Consider the following 21,994-nt stretch of genomic DNA (forward strand, 5'->3'; position numbering starts at 1 on the left):
GCTGAATTTGAATTAAGCTACGTCAAACCCTGAGCTACACAATCTGCATGGCTCAAAGTCTGAAACGCCTGAAAAATACAGAAATGCCTCTGCTTTCATACAGAGTGTGTTTCCTGTCACTTTTATGGAGTCATCACAGCACTACCGTCACATCTCAGCTTGGTGGGGGCTGCTAGCTAAGAGCCCTGCTGCACCAGGATTAAAGCCTGTCTAGCCCAGTGTCCTGTTACCAGCAGTAGCCTGACCAGGCAAGTGCCCCTGGAAGCCCATAGAAGCAAGTCATGAAGGCAGCAATTCCCACACACTGTGTACCCTCCCCCAGCAACTGCTGTTAATGTCTCTGCACACAGAAGCTTCATATAGCTATGGTGGCTGATAAACCATGAATTTTGTCCAAATCCCCACTATTATAACTCCATCTAAAGCTGCTACTCTAACCCCACTTACCTGGGAGTAAGCCCCCTTGAATTCAATGCAACTCACTTCTTGAGTGGTGATGGTTAAGCCAGTGGCCATCACCAGATCTTGCCTCAGTGACTCCCATACATTAATATACTTGGGATAGATAAAGACTTCCTTTTGCTTGTATTGGTGATTCTCCTGTCAATCAGCTTCAGTGGATGACTCCCATTTTAAGTTGTGTGAGAAAGTGTGTGTGTGTTGGGTGAGAGGGCACTTCTCTTTCTTCACTCTGTGCATAATTTCCCATCAGCGCAATCCCAACCATGTCTACTCAGAAGGAAGTGCTACTGAAATCAACGGGGTTTACTCCCCGGAAAGTGGAGTTAGGATTGCAGCCTTTAAACCTCTATGGACCATAGCTGCCAAGTTATCCCTTATTTTAAGGGATTTTCCCTTATGCTGAATAGGCTTCCTCTCGAGAAAAGGGAAAACTTGGCAGCTATGCTATGGACCATCTCTCACCTCCCTCTCCCTCCTCCCACCCGCCCCCCAAAATATTAGGGAAGCGCCATAACTCAGTGGTGGGGCATCTACCTTGTACGCAGAAGGTCTCAAATTCACCCAGCCCAGCATTCTGTAGGTAGGGTGGGAAATGTCCCCTTTCTGAGATCAAGGACAGCCACGGCAATCACTGAGCTACCAATGAGGCAATGTGCCTGTATCTTTAGGAGAAGGGCTATAGGTTGAGAACTGTTTTCTGTTAAGAAAGTCCCATGTTCAGGCCTCAGCATCTTCAGGCTGCAACTCTGAAGAGCCGCTGCTAGTTCAGTGCAAGTACTGTAGTACTGAACTAGATGGACGGATAGTATGACTCAAGATCAGACAACTCAAATCTTCGCCTTTCCTTTTGGGAAAGGAGCCCCTGTTAGTGGGAATGTGCCCTACCTGGGAAAGAAGAAGAATTAGCAGCAGCAGCAAGGATTTATTTACCCCTGGCGTAGAGGTTGGAGAAGTCCGTCTCGGTCCTCCGGAACCGGGTTTCCTTCTCGCTGTTCTCGCAGGCCACCAGGTTTTTGGAAGATTGCCTTTCCTTGAGCGCGCTCACCAGCCGGCTCTTGTCTTCCAGGCTGTTGTTCCTTTGCAAGAACCCTACATCGTTATTACAAGGCGGACAGGTCAGAGGAGGCTTGATCTCGCTTCCCAGCATATTGGCTTAGCAAAAGAACCACCGAGCCGCTCAGGAGAGTTAGCAGGGAGGGGAGAACGAAGGAGACCCTCCGTGCTGCTGATAACCCCACCCAGCAAAGCACCCAGCCACACCTGCTTCCCCCCCTCCCCAAACTGGTTCCTGCTTTGCCAGACCCCACCGCCCGTTCCCGCAGTGGGGCTGGTTCCAGAGGTTCTCCCCTACCGAGGTCGGAGAGGGAGAGTATTTATGGGGAGAGACAACTCGCCCCGAGGAAGAAGCGCTCAAAGGACATCAGCTGCAAAAAGCCAGTCAGGCAAGAAAAAAGGACAGGGTGCGGGAGAGGCGGGGAGGGGGGAGACAGCGCTCGCAATTTTTCGTCATTTAGTGCAATGGCAAATCCTTGTTAAATCGATCAGACAGATTCCACTCCTCCAAAAGAGAGGCAGGAGGGGAAAGATCAGGACGAAGTCAATGGCATCCTGGCAAGAGGCCCCCACCTCGTCCCAACTTTCCTTCCCCAGAGGTGGAAGTTTTGTGGACTTCAGGAGAAAGGGACTGCCTGGACTGTGATAGGAGCCATGGGCGGCCATCGAAGCCAAGCAAACGAAGAGAGGGTTTGTTTTTTTTTAATACCAAAAAAGTAACATCTCAAAAATCTGGGAAACGCACACCCCCGCCGCTGCTTTTAAGCCTCTCTGGTTTCGTAGCCAGCCCTGGAACACAGAGCAGGACATGTCCTCCACAATTTTCGGAAGTGATTCCCACTGCAGTCATACGGGGTTTTGTACGCACTACCGGTATGCACAGAATCCTCGACCTCCCTTGGAAGGTATGGCCTGCAGTTTGGCTTTTACTTATCCAGGGTAAAACGCCACCAGTAAAACCGACCCCATATGAACCACCTCCGGACCCTGTGATCCTCATCTGAGGCTTTTCTTTGTGTGGTTCCTCCAGTAGAGGCAGGGAGGATGGCAACAGGGCCTTTTCTGCAGTGGCTCCCCGTTTGTGGAATGCTCTCCCCAAGGATGCTCGCCTGGCGCCTTCATTATGCACCTTTAGGCGCCAGGCGAAAAAGCTCCTCTTTAACTAAACCTTTGGCTGATTAAACAGTCTATGGCCTTTTAAATGTGTTTGTGGGAGGGTGTGTGTGATTGGTTTGCTTTTGTTTGGTCTTATTGTTATGCATTTTGTGTTCTTGTTTCCTAATTTTATGTGGTGAACCGCCTTGTTGACCTTGGGATGAAGGGCGTGCCGTATACAAATTTAATAAATAACAACAACTGCTCCCGGAAGGTGGAGTGTGTGGCGGTGCTCATTTTCCAAACCCAAAAGCGCAGAACTGCGAAAGGTTCAGGGACACCGCTGGCAACGGTTGCTCTTATTTAGAAGCCAGTTGCATTGATTTCAAAGGCCGATCAGCAGCGCTGTTCAAATCGATAGCATTCAACCTACAGGAGAGATATTGCGGAGGTGACTATCGGACGGTTTAACAGTAAAGGACCGCCTCATTCTCCAAGTGTCTCTAGACCCACTTTTCTGAATGAAGCTTTACTTCCATGTTAAGCTGCAAACCTAACCCCATTTACCCGAGAGTAAAGCCCCTCTGAATACTGTAGCACTTCTTCCTTCAGGGCAGACACGGTTAGGATCGCAGCCTTAGCAGAACAAAGGAGCGCAGCCTCACCGAGATTTCTTCTTCCTTGTGGCTGGATACATCGATTTAGGGGAAAGGTCCGTGACCCCCAAACCGGAGGAAAATGAATGTGTGTGTGGGGGGGGGGGAGCTCAATCCTCATCAAATGTGCTCTGAAACTGACATGAGTGCGGCGCTTAGTCAGGGAGCGAGTCCCTCTGAGATTGGACTCATTTCTAAGCTAACAGGCGCATAGGACCAGACTTTAGGATGTGGGGAAGGACGGCTCCCCTTCAGGAAATCTAGCTCGGCGCTCGCGCTCTGCAATCCGCGGCGAATGCGCGTCAGTCGTCCCCCAGCGGCTGCTGATTAATCGGTCAAGGCTTCCCGGCTTCAGTCAGACTCTACCCCAGCTTTCCGGGTTTGCTTCTCGTTGCCATGGGAACAGATGCCCTATTATGCCTGGCTTCAATGGGACCACCTCGGAGGCTAATCTACTGTATATGTTGGAAGGCTGCGCTCGCTTCACATCCTCCAAAAGAGAATTATTCCCTTCGTGGGAAGGGGCGTGGGGCGTGAATGAATGCGTTTCCCCTCCGCATCAGTTCGTCAGTATTAAGCTCGCAACGCGCATCACTGCGATAGATTTCAACACAAACGAATTCAAAATAAAAGGAGAACGACCTCTACTCCTGTTTTTATATAACCTTTAAAAAGAGAGAGAGACTTTCCGAACAGGATTCTCTCTTCAGTTTGGTTCCTTCCAGAACGGAATAATGGTATAAAGAGGTGTGGGATATAGCTATTAATGATAAATTAACACGTGCCATTAAGGTAAGACGGGGAATATGCAGGAGAAATGATTTTTGAGGAGTTGTGGAGGGTGTTTGTAGAATTTGTACTGTTCAAACGGAAAGGGGTCAAACCATCGCAAGAGGTGTTGAAATTTTGGGAGGTTGGATAGCTCCAATGGAATGGTCTCGCGGTTGGGTGCACATTTTTATTCTTATTTATGATGATTACTACTACTACTACTAATAATAATAATAATAATAAAGGTTTCCAAGCTATGCACACGTCTACCTAGGATGAAGCCACTTTCAGCATAGTGCGATTTACTTCTGAGTAAACATGCATAGGCTGGCACTGTAAAAGTGGGATGGGGAAAGCTCCTCTGAGATCATAAATTGAGCCATAACGAAAGTTAGCTCCTATTCAGAAACGTTTTAGGTGCAAAGAAATCCGATGGAGGAATTGGGACACCCCGTCCCTGGGAAACGTTTAATCCGAAGCAAGTCCCACTCGTGAGTGTTGAATGGGTGACCCTGAGCCTGTAGCTCAGGGGCAGAGCCCTTGCTGTGCATGCAGAAGGTCTTGGGTTCAACTCCCAGCATCTCCATGAAGGGGATGGGAAAGAGCCTTGCCTGAAGTCCCAGAAAACCGCAGCCAGTTCGTGTAGACAAGACAGAGGAGGTTAGATGTACCGATGCTGTAACACGTAATACACACTACGTAGCATTGTATGCTCCTGCCCAAACAGAGAAGATCTATTGAAAATGATGGGCTAGTAGACTGGAGGGTCTGCTCTGAGCATAGCTAGCAACCCTCTGGCCTGATTGGAACCAAGTGGGGTGATCTCAGCTGTTGCCTTCAGTGGGGAGCCCGTTGCACGGATCCCATAGCTTCCTTAGAAGAACTGCGTCGTCAGTCGAAGAGGAAGACGTGCGTGCAAGTGCCGGTGGGGGCGGGGTGGGAAGCCCCCCATGGCAGTCGCTATTTCTGTCTTCTCCTGTCACTTTGACTCAGGCTCACGATTTTGGGACGCGCTTCCTTTTCTTCCGGCTCACTCACGCCCTCGCGGTTCTTCCCTCGTGATGACAGCCAGGCTTCCCCTCCCCCCCATTGCAAGGAGTAGCCCAAGGCAAAACGTCCCGCTGACTTCAGTGGGAGGAAGGAGGGGGGGCGGGTGGGGTGGGGTTTACAGAAAGGCACGTGTCACAGCAGGGGCTCCCTTTCAAGGCGAAAGCACGCGGCGCCAAGAATAAAACTTGGGAGGTGTTGCGTCTTCGCTAGAGCGCGCGCGCATCGGGACGAAGAGAGGGGGAAGGTTGCTTTTTTTAAAAAAAATAAAGTTTTCAGCCGAGGAAGGCTGCAAAACGTGTCTCCACTGACTTCGGAGTGGATCTCATCCACCAGAGGTCCCTGGTGGTGACAGGCAAACTACCGCAATCTTAAGTTTAGATTTCTGCTCAAAAAGCGGGAGGAACGAATGCGTCGTATTTAGCAGCGATCGGGAAGCTACTGGTCCTCCCAATGTTTCTGGACTACAACTCCCATCAACCACGACCCATTTGGCATGCTGGCTGGAACCGATGGGAGGTGGAGTCCCATAAATTTCTGGAGGAGCCACAGCTCCCCCCCTCTTGCTCTAAAAGTGGTCAGGGAGGAATTATCCCCACAAAGTGGCTGGGGAAACCCAGACAGATAAGCAGAGTATGGATAAAATAATGCTAATAAAGCCCTGGCAAAGAGAGGCTCAAGATCACCCCGTGAGTGGGGAAATTGAACCTAAGCCTCCCCCTATTATTTGTGTCTCTCCAAGTTCAGTTTAGATATTTTTGTGTGTGTAAAGAGAGTGAAGAGACAGGAAGGGGTCGCTGTTCTCCAGAGAATACGGTTCGATGAGTGCGCGTGTGCTGTGCGCCTTTGTGGGCGCGCGCTTGTTACACTGGAGAGGACATCAGCCGTCTTCAATTCCAAAAGGCACTAGCTTGCCAACAACTGAAAGAATGATAACGGGGGTCCCTTGAGCTGAAGCCCCCACAAATGGGGTTTGAACTTTCAGCAGAGGATTAAAATGTCGAGCAACGCGTGAGCAATGGCATCGCGTAGTGGTGGCTATAAAGAGGGACGCCGGTGGCGCTGTGGTCTAAATGAGCCTCAATGGCTTGCCGATCAGAAGGTTGACGGTTTGGATCGGATCCCCACAAGGTGGTGAGCTCCCGTGGCTCTGTCCCAGCTCCTGCCAACCTAGCAGTTGGAAAGCACGCCAGTGCAAGTAGATAAATAGATACCGTTGCAGCAGGAAGATAAAAGGCGTTTCTGTGCGCTTTGGCTTCCGTCACGGTGTTCTTTTGTGCCAGAAGCGGTTTAGTCAGAAAACTCCACTTCGTTAGATCGTGGCCCCAAGAAATTAGTAGACCCGTCGGTCTCCTTGAACAAGTGGCACAGCTAACAGGAGCGTCCCTGTTTGCCGTCTTGGATTTCTTCTACTTCTCCTTGGCGAGGCTTACTTGATAACCATCAACTGTTCTACTTGTAGTATTCTTTCCGTCCTTCTGTGCATCCAGAAAGGAGGGCGGGAGTCCAACGCTGCTCATTTCCAGAAAACTTAATTAAAACGAGATCTGGCGGGGCCTGTCTAGAGCCAGCCAGGGCTGGCCCTCCCCTTTCCTCCTCCCATTTAAAGATTTAATCAGTTATTCTTGTTTTAAAAACCAAACCAAATTGAACTTCTGCGAGGATGGTGTATCAGGAAATCTTCAGCTAATAAAGTTAACCAGGTTGCTGCATCCACGCGACGTTGAAGTAATAGGTACAAATTGGGCAATTATTTTACAGTAGATTGTCTCTCCCTTCCCTTCCCCACTCTCCTAGAAGGTAATTCGACTTGATCTGACGCTACTGGGCATATAAAAGGAAGCCAATTATTTCCAGGGCAAGATTTAAAGGCCCTAGAGAAAATAGTATTAAACTACTGAGGGGCATAGTTATAGAAAAATGACAATTTGTGTGTGTGTGTGTGTGAGAGAGAGAGAGAGAGAGAGAGAGACTCTTTAAACACAGCTCATCCCATTCTGGATTCGACTATCGAAAACTATAAGGTGTTTATTTAAATAATAGTACTGCTCTATAGTCAAAGGGAGGGATTTGAATTTTGACTACTAGACCTGTCTGTTTCCATTGGGATCACAGGACTGGGTTGTGTTCATAAAAAAGAGCGGAAGCAGGAAGGAATAGCAAAATCCCAACTCCATTGCAGCGCTCTGTGACAGACCGCACCTCAGCTTAAGGTCGCCATGGACCACCTTTGAGAGCAAGCGACACAACCTTCCGCAGCCGTTTCGTTTTCGACTTTGCTCTATTGCAGCGGCCTTGAGGACTAGAAACAAGAGTGACTGCATTCTACAGTCCGCCCACCCAAGAACCACCGCAGAATTTTAATGAATGTTCTACTGAAGTCTCATTGGATAAATCCGAGCGCGGATGACATTACATAAATGAGAGCATAGCCAATTAGGAAAGGAGTCCTACTTCACTCTGGTTGGCTGATGGGGAAGGGCGTTGGGTTCGCTTATTTCTAAAACGAGGAGCGTATTCCTTTCGGCTGCGAGTTGGGTCTAAGTCAGAGCCACACACACACAACACAACAAAATACCAAAACAGAAGAATGACAATAAAACAATTTGAATACTTGAATTAAATAATTATACCGGGAAAACAAGCACTAGGGGCAGCAGAGAATAAATTACTGCCCACTCTGATTCGCCTCAGAATAGAGAAGTTTCCCTAGTTTTTCTGTACATTTGAACAGAAATTGAACCAGGCATTTATTTCCATTGCGGATTGTGAATGAATGCGCAACATTGAAACCGACCCAAGGACACAAGCTTGGATAGTACTGGAAAGTTTTAAGAATCTAAACTTGTATAAAAGGAAACAGTTTTGTGGGTCCTGCTTTCATAAATACTGTTCAGGTCGAACGACTGCAATTTAACTGGTTTGCAAGTTAACGGATTTATTTATTCAACCAATGTATCCACCACCTCACGGGAAGTAGTGTGTGGCCTCTATGCTGCGTCCCGCTGGAAATGTTCTCTGCTTCGTCCCTAGTGGGTTTTCAAACCTAATCGCTCCCCTAAACCGCTTCCTATTACAGTAGTGTACAGCTTCTGGGATACACTGTGGTAACTTTTGCGGTAGTTTTAAGATCGCTATGGTTTCTACTGGGCTGAATAGACGGGATATGTGTTGTGTGTTTCTTTTATTTTTCTTGCTTTGGACACTTCCGAATAAGAACGCTTGTGTCCTTCGAGAACTTCCCAAACTAGGTGCCAGAGTGAGGGGAGGGTCTGTTCAAATCTCCTCGACGTCTTTAGGGGACAGGTGAGATATATAATACAATATAGCCTCATGTTCCCTGTTCTGTTCTGTTCTTTGGCACCATCGCGGTTGGGCAATTCTTCATCCTGCGCGCATTTACTTAGAAGTGATTTCCACCGTGGGACGCAGCGCGTCGGCGACTTATTTCTCTGAATAAACATGCGTAGGTGTGGTCAGCATCGATCAAGCAGCACAAATCCTAAACCTGTTATATTTGGGGAAAGTATATCCTGCTGGATTTCGGTGGCCTTTTCTTTCCAATTGTGCGGCAATCCTTTGCACTCTTACTTTAACAGCGCAATTCTAAACATGTCTCTCTGCTCAAGAAGCAAGTTCCATTGAGTCACAGTTCCAGGTAAAGGATTGCAGCCACCTAAGTCACACTGAGTTGGCGGTCGCAGTCTTGGTGAGACGCCCCTTTATCCAGACTTCGTGTCCCTAGAAACACCGCGGGGAGAAACCAGAAAGTCCGCTGAAAACAAAAGAGCTTGCTTCGAAGTTGAGGCGAGGCCGCTTTGCATTTACTTACTTATGTGAATAAATATTTTCAGGGTTCGATCGCCCCCGCCAGGGTTTGTGGGCGCTAAAAGACAATCCTTGCTTCAAGGCAAGGCAAAAGGGAGCAGCGCTGTCTGACAACACGTGCTTTCTCAGAAGTAAATTGAATTCTGTAGGATTTGATCTCAATTCAGATCTCTGCTGAATGTGCCTCCGTCCTCCTGGTGGGACCCTGAAATCTCTGGCCCCTCCCTCTTTTTGCAGACACCACAGGAGCTTGAGGAACCGGGATCCTCAAACAAAGCTGCTAGTTCTCAGGGAGGAGATTATAATTTACCGCAGAGCGAGGTGAGGAACCGGCAGCCCTCCGGAAGCTGATGGACTCAAAGCCCATCAGGCAGTACGGTCAAGGGATGATGGGTGGATGTTAGGGTCCAGCAACAGGGAGCAGTACAGCAAGTTTCCCAGGCCTGGTTTATAGGTATAATATCTCAAATGGAAAATCTTGTATCCACGGGTGGTGTGGGCGCCGGAAAAAGAAATGCGAATATTCCTGGGTTTAAATAATTTTCTCACATCTTCTCCCTTTCCGGTTAGACCAAGATCACCTCCATAATAATTTATTCACGGCTGGCTTTAAAAAATAAATAAAAATATTCAGTACGCTTTTTAGTTAGGACTGCCTTTAACGAAAGTGGGTTGTCTCTCCTCTGGACAAAACGGGTGATTGGTCCCCTATAAGTCGGCACGTTTTTGCTCCAGGAAGCATCCGCCAGCCAGCGCCTGCCTTGAGAGACCATAATACTCGCTTTGATGGGCTGGCTAATTAACTGATCAATCGCGCAGGGTAATCGACTTGAAAGTCCTTAATGGCCCGGCAACCGGCGACGTTTGGAAACGCCAGACGCAACGAAGGGATTTACATACACACACGATGAAAATTTGATTCCCAACTGTGAGAAAAAGACTCTTTTGAGTTTAATATGGAAAGAATTAAAGTGGATCTAACTAATCTGCGCACACCCCAACCTGCCCTTTCCTCATAGGGAAGCCTGAAACCAACGAACAAATCTAATAGCGATCAAATGGCTGCAGCATAAGGAGGTCCCGTTGTTTAAAATTTCTAAAGCAGCTTAGAAATGCATGTATTTCATTAAGTGGGAGGATGCAGGCGCGCTCAACCCATCCCTAAGCAAAAATAATAAAGAAACGCAGGCTACAAAACACTACCACCAAACGAGTCTTGGGGCACCTTAAAGACTAACTGCTCTAAACCACCAGCTGGACTTTGCGGCTCAGTCCAAAACGTTCTACTGTATACGCTGCAGGTCTGGATTTAAAGCCATTTAGCCTTTAACAGCTCGACCGGTTTGGGGGATCGCGCTGTTGCCCACCGTGCAGCACTGAGAACGGTCGTTGGGAGAGCGAGCAGTATTTCCAGCGGTCTGTATTTGTTTACTGGCAGCAGAAGGGTTGCCCCTTCATAAACTCCGGTAGTCTAGCAACCAGAGGCAGCGGCGCGTTACTTTATCAGTTCTGCTTGCCGGGCTAAATTAAAATGATGATGAAAAAAACCCCTCGCTGCTCCAGTCACTGAAGGGACCAGCAAGGAAGCGGCCCATTAAGCCCAGATCAGGAGCTATTTATAGAAGAGGAAGGAGTTAATAGCAGTCCTTGCTTCGGCTCCAAGGCAACCTCTGCCGGGTCTGGAAGCGTTAAAGCAAGCTTGGCGCTGGTGCTTTTCAGACGAGCCTTAATTCGGACTCCAAACTCCCGTGTGTTTCCTTCGTATTTAAAATACACCACCACCCTCTGGCATGCTGAAATATTAGTGAAAAACGTGTGACTGAGTGCTTGCGTGGTGCATGCGCGTGCATGCTTAAGAGCACCCCCCCACGTGATCTGATGAAAGCGCTTCTTTCTCAGCCTGATCCTATGTGTGTTTACCCAAGAAGCAAGTCCCTAACCCGAGCCTTACTCCAAAATAAGCGCGCAAAGGGCTTCCGTTGAAAGGCCGGGTGTTTGCGCGTGTTTTCCTGGGAGTAAACCCCATGGAGCTCAGTGGGGTTTTCTAACGAGCAAGCGCACACAAGACCGGGACCGGGCTATTGTTAAATGCATTTAAAACCTCCAAAAGCAAAACGTGGACCAAGATTTGCCTGCGTTTAGGCGTCCCCTCCCCCCCCCTTTCCTAGGCGTTATAAAGAAATCTAAAGAGAGGCAGACAGTCTCGTTATCCGCAAATGAATCTCTTGCTGTAGCGGGTGCAATCTGACGGCATATTATTTGCTCGCCTTCCTCCTCCCTTCACTTCAAGACACCCGAGCGCTGACTGGCTGCCAGCCTCCTATCTCCCGAACGCAGCAGCCTGACGAATGGCTCTTTAATAAGGCTCTCGTTAATCTTTCTCCCCCAGGAGATCCGTATTTTCTGGGCCGATAAGGTTGAAAAATTTCAGACAGTGAGATGTGGCAAAGCAGCCCCAACTCGCTGCCTGGCAGCGCTTCCTTCCTCCTCCTGCTCGCTCTCGCCTTCGGTCTTGCGCGTCGCCGCCGCCGCCACCACACCCCCTTCCCCAGCCTTCCTCGACGGCCCCCGTTTCACAGGGTCGAGGGGGGAGCTGGATACCCGGAGGCTTCAGGAGGAGTTACCCCCTTTGAGGTTGGCAGGAGGAGCAGAATCGTGGAGATGCCTTCTTCCTAAAGCTAGCCCTCTTTAATCTACCAGCTGCATCGCACGCGCAAAAGGACCTGCAGTCCTTTTTGGGCAGGGGGTCTCCAGTCCAAGGGACCTCTTGCAAATGCACACAGGTGTAGCGCTATCCATCTGCTAAACGCCCATCTCGCTTCAAACGCCCTGGGGGGGGGGAAGCCTGTGGTGTATTTCCAGCAGCCCCAGATCAGTTGTTGTTTTCTAGCACCAGTAGGTCAATTTAATGGAGAACCGGTAAATTCTACCTCCAGCTGCGCTTTGCCCTGGCTGCTCATGGTCTGTGCTTGCGTCGGACAGTAGGTGGCGCAAGAGCCTTTAGCACAGGACTAGAGAGACGCGCCAATTTCGCTCCTACACAGACACACAGCCCGCCCATCCCACCACCTCCTTGAAAACGAATTTGGGGTATTGCTGATGGTTGCCTCGTCACACTTCTCCGTGGGAGGAGGAAGAGGGGAGGAGAAACGTTTCTTTGCGGGTTCGTTCCCTACTTGTGGCCTACTTTTTCTCTTGTTGGCCAACCCAGTTGCTTCAGAAAGGGAGTGATGATGGGTTTAAGCAAGTGATAAAAAGGCTTCGGTGATTATTATGGATTCAAGACAAAGCCTGAGGGAGGGAAGGAGGTGAGAGAGAGAGAGAGAAGGAAAGAGAAAGAGAGGCAGGCACAGGCACACACAGAGAGAAAATGACCAGAGCTACACGATTTTTTTGCGCGCGCATCTTTTCACTTACCACATATCTTCAGCCCGATTTTCTTCGTGCAGCCATGAGCCACACCACACCAGGTGTCATAAGCTAAAAGGAACAGAGACAAGAGGTTTTTATGGCCGTGGAAATGAGCGGCACAGCCTACTTTGCAATCCCCAGCTGCTACCTGTGCTTCGAAGGAGCGGCCGACCTGCAGCTCTCAGAACGCAAACGAAATATTTAACAGCCCCACTAGCGGACCATAATGTTCTGCTAGACAAAAGATAGAGCGGGCCACAAAAGGTGACTGATCGCACTGGCGATTTGGGGGTAATGGGGGACGGCAATTACACTGGCATCTCAATCTTAATTTACCTTATTGCAGCAGATCTCACTCTAAAGGTGAATGGGCAAAGAGTTTTAGCCGGCCATAAGCAGGGTGCGCTTTGCCTCCTCCACTGTCCTAGAAGGGGTTATTGGAGAGGCGTCGCTCGTGGGAGCGAAGACTTACCCAGGACAGGGACTGCTCTAAGCTGAACGCATTTTATCTTTCTGTTTTCTAACCTCATGACAGCTAGAAGGGTTAACTCTAAAACGAAACCTCTTTGGGATCATTAAGAATGCCTCCGGTAAGAATGTGAGTGCTGGTGGAAGAAAATGGCAGGCCTCCATTCTCAGCGTGGCTACCTGCATCTTTTCGCACAGGTGTGTGCTTTACGTTAAAGTCTCCAGGTCAACGCAAGGATTGGGAGACTTGCAGTCGTTGGTCCAAAGAAAGACATAGTTTCACTTCCCCTGTGATATCTGGTACGAGCACAACAAAATCTTTGTTGTCTAGTCGCAGCCCCGTTAGACAACGGAAAGAAACCTCATGCAGCCGCCACCCCCCTCCCCCAGCTTCCTGCTATTCCAGGTTCCCTATCAAGCCTCCAGTTTGTGATTTCCGTGGTCTTATAACAAAGTCGAGCACGCTCTCCTTTTAAGGGAGCCTTTGGGGCCTATGAAGGAATTACGAGGTGGGTGGTGGGTGGGAGGGAATAGCAGGTTGAGCGCGCAGGCGAGTCGCTGGCAGTATACGGTAGGTACCACCCGGAAGAAGGGAAGAGACAAAGCAGCTGGAGGAGAGAGAGGCCTGACTATCTCCTAATAATTTATTGGCACGGCCCCAAGAAAGTGGCAGCTTAAAATAAACTGGCATGAAATGGGGTCACGGAAGAGTTCAGGAATTAATTGGGTGAAAAATAGTATTTGACTAGATGATCAGACTTGCATGACTAGGTTGCAGCCGGAATGACGAGTCAGGGAGACAAATTGAAAGGCCCCTCACGTCCCCCTGCTCCCCATTTTCCGAGACAACCCCATTCATACTGCCCGCAACCCCTATCAGGCAGTTGGAACACGCATTGCGCTGTCCATCTCAGGCGGTGCTGAAAGTGCGAGAGGCGGCAACGACCTTCAGTCAGGTTTACCAAGTGTGAGTTAGTTTGGGGCGCTAACTGAAACGAGAGAAGGCAAATAGAAAGGGATGAAGTAGGGAAGAGATAAAACAAACAAACAAAAAACAACAACACACACCCCACAAACAAATCGCAGGAGGAAGGAAGCAGAAAGATAACTGATTGTCAACCATAACAGCCCCAGCGGGCCGAGAGACTTCAAGAGGCCGGGGGAACTGGAAACAGCTTTCCCGTGGTGTTAAGGATTACAATAGTAAGCCCCACTGAACTCAGGGGGATTTACTTCCGAGTAAGCCTATGTGGCAGATGGCTTCTAATGCCCAATAATTGCGGCTCTGCCAATGACCAAACCGGATCCTAAGAAAGGACACCGTGTGAATGTAACCCAGAAGGAAAAGCGTATTTTATTCTGACTCTTTAAACTCTAAAGCGCTAGCGGCATTATAAAACATGTTTTCAAGTTTAAAGGGTATGCGTGCATCATTCAGGAGGCGGCCTAAATGAAACCTAAGCTGCCTGTCCCAAAGCACGGATACTGGCAATGCCTGAAGAAGACCACTAGCTTGCCTGCCTGCCGTGTATTTGTGTGAAATTCAACTCGAAATTCATAAGTGGATTTCCAGTGTGCTTCCCCCCCACCCCACCCCCACTACTCCTGGAAGAAATTAGCAATAAGGGGAAATGGAGGAGCCCATCCGAAGCAATTAATGGAGTGGGGTGGGGGGAGGAAAGAGAAAATTTCGATTGCCAATAAATATATAAATAAGCAAAAGATGGTGGATGGAGTTAAAACCCTGCATCATAGAATTGTGGAAACAAACACCCCCCCATTTCTCCAAGGGACCAAAAGCTGGGCCTGTAGTAAAGCCAGTGCTAGACTGAGGGACGCAGGAAAGAAGGAGGGAGAATAAAGGTTCTAGCTAGCAGTGTATTACTTGACCATTGTTTTAGGTCCCAGTACCAAAGTGGGTAACTGCTCCAGAATTCAGATTTATGGCCTTAGTAGTTGCATCTTAACAGTGTTCCTTTCGGGACTCCCTGGTTCCAACGGAACTTCCTTTCAAGAAAGATCGCCAGGCTTTCCATGCGATTCACCCCCCTTGAAAGCAGGTGTCCGTTGGCATTCATGGAGGAGCTCATTTCCTTTCAAGCATGGATGCAACCACAGTCTCAAAACCGGCAAGTCGGAGAGGACAGCTCCCCCCCCCAGCTGCCCCTTGGAAAAAAAATGACAGAAATATCTAAATGAAAAGGCGGGGCTTTGGCTCCGCCCGCAGTGCGCGCTGGGTCTCGCGCCTTTACTACCACCCCTTCCACGCTTTTAAAAAACCGCGCCTGTAGGGGGCGCTCTGGCTGGGAGGACGAGAAGAGGCAGGAAGGCGGGCGCGAGAAGGCGCGCCCAGAGAAATGGTGGCGGGGTAGAGAGCGCATTTGAAGGGGTGGAAGGTGGGGAGATTCTAAGCTTAAGAGTTGGAGCGATGCTTGCTGAGGGGGCGGGGGAATGGGTGGCAAAAAAAAAAGGAGGTTGTGGTGGTGGTGCGTGGTGATCGAACTGGAGCCGTCCAGGCAGGGGAAGAAAAGGAGGCAGAGAGGAAAACGCGCAGGGAAGGGGAGCAAAAAGCGGCTAGGCAAGAGGAGGGCGGGAAAGAGAACGGGAAGAAGACAAATGGCGCGGGTGGAGAGCCCTTCGAGCGGGTCAGCGGGCTGGAAAGGCGCAAGGACGACGAGGAGGCAGCGGGAGAAGGTCGCCTCAGGTGAAAGGGAGGAGGCCGCCGCCCGGCTGCCTAAGAAGGACAGCCAGAGAGGACGAAGGACAGGGCGCCGGGGAGCCGAAAGGGAGGGCGGGACCGAAGAGTGGCAGGCAGGGGAAGCAGCTCTGACAGGACTTTAAGGCGGCCTCGCTCGCTGCCCCGCCGCCTCAGGCAGGGGAAGGCGAGGTGGAGCATGACCAGAAGAGGACCAGAAGGGACACGCACCACACACACCTCTTCAATCCCTCCCCTCAATCACACGCGCGCGCGCGCTCACGGCCGGACTAGGAGGCGGGAGAGAGAGAGGGAGCGCGCGCGCGCCGTCGGGAAACAATGGGCAATGGACGCGCGAGCGCGGGAAGACGGCGCGCAGCCCGCGCTGCTCCCTGCTGAGGGAGCCTGACAGGAGGCCGCATTCCTTGAAATGGTGGCGGAGGGAGAGGGGATTCTTCCTGAGAAGATACACAACACACGCATACATACACGCATCACGTACACAACACCGCGCTCGCCTCGCCCCTTCTTTTGTCGTGTCTCCCACCCCACCCCCCATAAAAGCCCGCCACGGGTTTCCTTTAAACGCAGAAGAGCCTTGAAACAATTAGGCGAGCCTTTGACCGCTTGACAGCTCAGAGGCGAGAGGAAAGAAAAACACCACACAAACACAAACAAACAGGCGCCAGGCCGCCACAAAAAAAGAGAGCTTTTTTCGGCAAGTGGGTTTCGCCTCCCCTCATGTGGCCCAATAATGACGGGGTGCCCATGCTTCACAACCCCTTCCCTGCTTTCCCGGTGCTTGCCAAGCTTCCATTTACTCTTTCCATTTATCGCCCTCCCCGTTTGGGGTGATTATGTCGTCCAGGCTTACCGGTATTTCAAGCCGCCGCGCCCCCTCCTCCCGCCTTCCCCCCCCCTCTCCGCAGGGTTGCCGAATGTCTGTCTAGCCGAAAGCTATAAACCCGGCTCCTTCGTGCCCTCCCCTTCCGACTCACACCTTAATAACTCCAGGCAAAACACGGGGCAATTGGGGACAAGGAATGGGGGGAGCCTCTCGAATAGCTTCCATGGGTCCCCAAAGCCTCCCTGGATCAGAGCTTCCCTCGGGAAAAAGAAACGGCGGGAAGGGAAGAGACTCGCGTCGCGCGTCAGAAACCACTGGTGGAACTTGGCGCCGGCCGGGTCTGTCAGCCCGAAAAACGGTCGGAGACCCCGACCCGCCCCTCACGCCCCGCTCCAGCATCCACGTACAAAGTCCTCGTCAGCGAACAGGGTCTTTCCTCCCCACCTTGCCACCCCTTCTCTCGTTTTTGTAGCAATGGTCCCATATTCCTCGGTTCCTTTGTTTTTCCCCAAGCCGAACCCACGCCCACCACCCCACGGTTTCGGCCTGAACTCGTGCTTTTCTTTTTCTGGGTGGGGTAGTGGTGGAGGGAAAGGGGTTTCTCGTTCGAAGGAGAGCTTCCATGTTGGTCGTCTTCGTCGCGGTGGTTTTGTGGTGAATGTAGAATTTTGCGGTGAAGCCACCCCCCCCCTCCGAAAAAGGACGACGACGGCGACGCGTGCCGGTGCCACCACCACAACCCCGGCAGCAGCAGGCAGCAAACGAAGGCGGCGCGAAACGGGAAGGCGAGACCTACTTGTGGGTCGCAAGTTGCTCGGATTGGGATCCGGAGCCGTGTTGGACGAGGACGACGGGTCCGAGGTCGCCATGAGGTGCTGAGGCAAAGCCCTTGGATCCCGGGCTGCTTCTTCTTCTTGGCGTTAGCCTTCCTCGGATCCCAGCAGAATGATTTACTGCAAGGGAAGAGAAAGGCGGGTTTAGTGTGTGTGTGTGTGTGTGTGTGTGTGTGTGTGTGTGTGTTTCGAGATGTGACTCTCGGTCACCCCCCGCCCCCTCTCTTTCCTCTCGCTTCGGCCAAGGCGCGACAATAAGCCATTAAACTGGGCGCCAAGTCGCAGGCCGTCGGAGGTGGGGAGGGGGCAGGGCATGCACACAAAAGGGACCTTGTTGCACCTCCAGCGCGGAGAGGAGAAGAAGAAGGATCCCTTTCTTTCTCGGAGGTGCGCGGATCTCTCGCCCGCCTCTTCTCCTCAGACAAAGCAACGTGGCTGGAGAAATGGCTGGAGGCGACGACACCTCGTTGGTTTTTATAAGGCAGCGCTCGCTGGCTGGCTGGCTGGCGAGCGGGGGAAATGTCTGGACGGGGCTGACGAGCACCCTTCGTCTTCGCCCCTGGAAGCAAAGCGGCGGAGAAGAGCAGGTGGGAGGAGGAAGAGGAGGAGGATGGCTGCCGCCGGCCACTCACTCGACGCCCCTTCTTGCTCAATGGGCAGCGAAGGAGGCGACGGCTCGAGGCGAATGGGGAAGCGGAGAAACACGTCGGGAGTGGAAGAGACCGGCGATGGATGAGGAAGAAAGATCTCCGAGCGATCCCGGCGGTAGTCCCCGGGGTGCCTTCTCCCTTCCCGGGTTTGCGAAAGGCAAACGAAACGATGTCGGGAGAGGCGAATATTGGGGGCAAATGTTGCGGGAAAGGAACAGCCAAGCCGATCTATCTTATAGGGCAACTTGCGCCTCTGAATGCGCACAAACGAACCAGAATGGCACTTAAGCTCCACGCAGTTAAAATGCCCAACATTTCGGTTTTCAAATTATACAATGAATGAATGAATTAATTAATGAAAGAATGAAAGAAAACTGAGATGTTCTACGGAGTACAGTGGCTGGCCTTCCTGGGGCTATCTCTCTCCACGCGTGTTCTTTGCGCTGCTTTGGGAATACATTTCGTTCCGCGTCCAGTAACCCTCTTCCGGATGTTCATTGGTCGTCAGGAAGCAGCGGATCGATCAATACATGATCTCAACCCCATTCGGGAGTTTGGAGTTCAAAGCTGTTTGGTCCACGTTATTTAATAATAATGATTTTTAAAAATCAAAATCTAAGCTCACGGGAAATAGGTTTAAGTCTGGTCAAGATTTAACGCCACCTGTCACTGTGGCATCTTCACCAAACGAAAAAAGTTATCGTGAATAAAGTGCACCCCGGGGGGTTGGGTCAGCGGGGTGAAGGATTGCATCCTGTCTACACGCGTTTAATTTCGAGTCACAAACCTGAACCTCAGGAGGTAGAGAAAGAACGAGAGAGAGAGAGAGGTGGGGGATACGTCCTGGGCTAAGGTGGAAAGTGAAGTAACAGGTTATTCCTCCTAAACATCAGCCTTCCAATACCGAATATCTTTTCCTCAAGTACGGAGACAGCCCTACCGTCTCGGAAGAAAGCCTCCAAAATCCTCCGGGAACCCAAGAACGGAGGGGCGAGTTCTTTTTCGTTAGGAAAAATAAAATAAAATAAATCAGAGAGACTTACCAACCCAGGCTCCAACTCCAGGAACCCAAACGGCGGAGGATAGAGAAATCTTCCGTTTTGGAAGGACTTCGCCGTTTATAAACTCCGCCACGAACGACGTCGGAATATCAATGGCTTCACTGGCATTTAATTCGAGATGACCTTAGCGCCCCACCAATACTTGAGATTCGCCTTTTTTCAAAAAAAATCTGATCTGTTGCGACGCAGGCATGAGTCACTGCTCTTCCAGCTCCTCCAACTCGTTTTCACCAAGATGGGAAGCCAAAGAGCTGGAGTTTGGGAGGGCAGGAGTGCGGGTGTTGACTAAGGCGGCGAGAGAGGGAGGGGGGGTGCAAGAGAGAGAGACGGAGAGGAATCACGCGCCTCCAAGCGTTGCGCCTTCCCAAGCAAGCGTGATTCACTCGCAGGTGTGCAGGCGGTTCCCCCAAGGAAGAGCGGCGGGGAAGGAGCGCGTGTGGTTTTGCACCTTGATTCTGAATCCAGATCACGGCTGACCCGAGAAGGGATTCTGTGCGCATACTTACCGCACTCCGATTGCTGGAAAGAGAGGCTGCTTGCCTGTTCAGACCAAGGTGTTCGCGTGATCTTCACAGGTCCAGATCAGACCACGCCACGCTACACAGAGCCTTGCATTCCTAATTCCACGAGGGAGTATTGCCATCCTCTCTCCAACGAGACTTCTTTATAAAAGTTCGCTCTTTAAAAGCCACCTGCTCAATCCTAATTTGGGTTGATGGTCGCTTCTCTCTGATAGCAACCTTATTAGCGCTCGGAACATGTTGGTCGTACTGTTGAGCAATCGTCTTAAAAAGAAGGATTGGGGGTGTCGTCCCTTCTCAATTCATTTGGAGGAGCTTAGAGAATTTTTATAAAGCCCACCGTCCATTTATTGCCGTCTACGAAGGGGGCGGGAATCCAAAGCTTGAATAATTATTTTGGAATTGTCCACTGGGGGGCACCAAGGAATCAAAGACGGGATTGCTCTGCATCTAGTCCGTTTACAAAGCCGCTTTGTTGTTAGAGGACTCCGATTTAGCAACACACTCACGCATATCAAACTCAGTTTCTTTACTGCACCCATTCGCTAAAAAATAAAATTGAAGGGGAGAAGAGAAGCCTGTGTCCCCCAATAGCATCCGGAGCTTTAATAAATGTTTTTAAATATTCCACTTTCTGCCAATACATGAAGGACGTTTTATCTCGAGCGCTAGAAAGCAACTAACCAGATGAAGAAACAAGCGCCTGTCTAAGGGAAAATACACAATGTTGTGGGGACACACACACACGCGCACGCGTGCTATGGGCGTGAAAGATTTCTACCAGAGGCCAAACAGCAACACTGTGTAAAGGTGTCAGCCATATCTCCTTTCTGAAAGACTCCTTCGTGGAAACGAAGTTACCACCTTCACTGGGAGGTCTGCAGAACTGAGGCAAGACAACAACAACAATAATATTAATTTTATGATTTGTAGCCTGCCCATCTGAATACACTTTGCTGTACAGGAGAAATGTCTGAGCACTTGGAGCCCTATCCCAAGTACTGTACATATAATTACATATAATGCTTTTGTGTGTGTCAAAGGTAGTCTTCCGCTACACAAACCTGTGTATTCATAATTTCAGGGTGCCCTCGCACCCAACCTGGAGCTTAACACCAAGATAGAATCCTACCACCTGCGTGATGTGTGTTAGGACAGGTTCTCGCTAGCATATGCCATGTAGCAAGTGTACTCTCGCAATACTGAGCCCTACTTATACAAATCAAACGATGATTTATTTTATCAAACATTCCTCTCTTATAAGGAAAAAAGAAAGCAAATAAGCCGATCCCCTGACGTTCATTCCGCGGCAGGCACCCAAAGATAATGGCCACCGTATGGCTCACAGCAGGCTATTGTTCCGAAAGATGCAGGGCGGGCTCGTGCACCGTGAGCCATCGATTCAGCACGTCGGACAGCAGCACTTAGCGCAAAGGAGGTCTGGGTAACCAAAGCGACGCTGATTTGCCGAAGGAAAAAAAATGAAAGCAACTCCATGGAAAAGGGGGTTTGAGACGAAGGTGGAGGCGGCGAGTGCTTAACCTTTTGCAAAAGCGGTGTTGATCCAACCCAAGGGCCTTCTCTCACTGGACATTTATTACTTAGGCCCACAGTAAAATGTCACGGTTTGTCACAAGGGTCCATTATGGGAGGGATGTCCTCTTTGGACGTCAGACCTCATGGATAGGAAAAAAAGAAATAGGCCACTGCCAGAGAAGCACTGCAGACACCGCCACAAGGAATGCCCGTTAAATACTAATGCATTTGCGGATGGAAAGCGCCCCACATGGTGGCAGCTGGTCCTTCGAAACCAGGGGTTGTGCTCAGAGCACTAGGAGACACCTCCTTATCAAAGTCTTCACTCACTAGCATACGAAACAACATATCTAAGATCCCCAAACTGCTCCCAACTGAAGGCTGACGCCCCCTTCCAGATTTATTTCTCTTTTAACCATGGCAGGAATGGGACATTCAAACAATGTTACAATGTATTTTTTTAAAGAAGTAATTATTAATGATAATTTTATTTTTGTCCAGGATGAACACATGACACTTGGGCTAGAGTACTCGCAGACTTAAGGAGGAGCAAGCATTAAGAAAGCAGTTCTTAGATGGGAATGGCGGCATTTTTCTGCAGGAGCTTTGAACTTCTGAGTAAATGTCTAGGGAAAGCCACAGCAGCTTATGCAAATAATATCCTCAATTATGGGTCTCCCAAAACAAGCAATTATTATGAAAATAAAACACCCAGAAATGCTATTGATAATTACAAATCACTTTTCATAAATAACAGTTTAAAGCAAAGCACTTTTGCTGAAACAGATTTCAGCATAACCCACAATAAATAAAAAGTGGGACTTAAAACCAACAGAACTACTGTATTATACACCCATTATATAAGAAATGCATTTTTTAAAAAAGTGTTTTCTGAGACATGAGATTTCCCCCAGGTGGCGCTATATCTCAATATCAGATTGTGAACTTACTGTAAATATTTAATTACTGTTCAGAAATTTGCAATACGTAAGGTCTTCAACCAATTTGAAACATCACATTTCTTATTGCTAGAGAGTGATGCCTCTCAGATTCAGGCACT

At 49.9% G+C, this 21,994-nt stretch overlaps 1 protein-coding gene across 2 annotated transcripts in view; it reads right to left on the reverse strand.

The window, feature by feature from the left end:
- GAD1 (glutamate decarboxylase 1) overlaps positions 1-21,293 on the reverse strand; it is a 57,339-nt gene extending 36,046 nt beyond the window's left edge. Inside the window, exons 1-4 of one of the 2 annotated variants that reach the window (XM_035135577.2) lie at positions 19,384-21,293; positions 17,130-17,286; positions 12,330-12,392; positions 1,393-1,551 (exon numbers count right to left, since the gene is read on the reverse strand). In XM_035135577.2, the coding sequence (XP_034991468.1) occupies positions 1,393-1,551; positions 12,330-12,392; positions 17,130-17,202 (295 nt within the window). In that variant the 5' untranslated portion in view covers positions 17,203-17,286; positions 19,384-21,293. Of the gene's footprint in view, positions 1-1,392; positions 1,552-12,329; positions 12,393-17,129; positions 17,287-18,859 lie in introns of both variants that reach the window. The other variant, XM_035135569.2, reaches the window with a different exon arrangement.
- Between the last annotated feature and the right edge of the window lie 701 nt (positions 21,294-21,994).

This window comes from Zootoca vivipara, chromosome 1 (assembly GCF_963506605.1).
Source record: "Zootoca vivipara chromosome 1, rZooViv1.1, whole genome shotgun sequence".
Classification (NCBI taxonomy): Eukaryota; Metazoa; Chordata; class Lepidosauria; order Squamata; family Lacertidae; genus Zootoca; species Zootoca vivipara.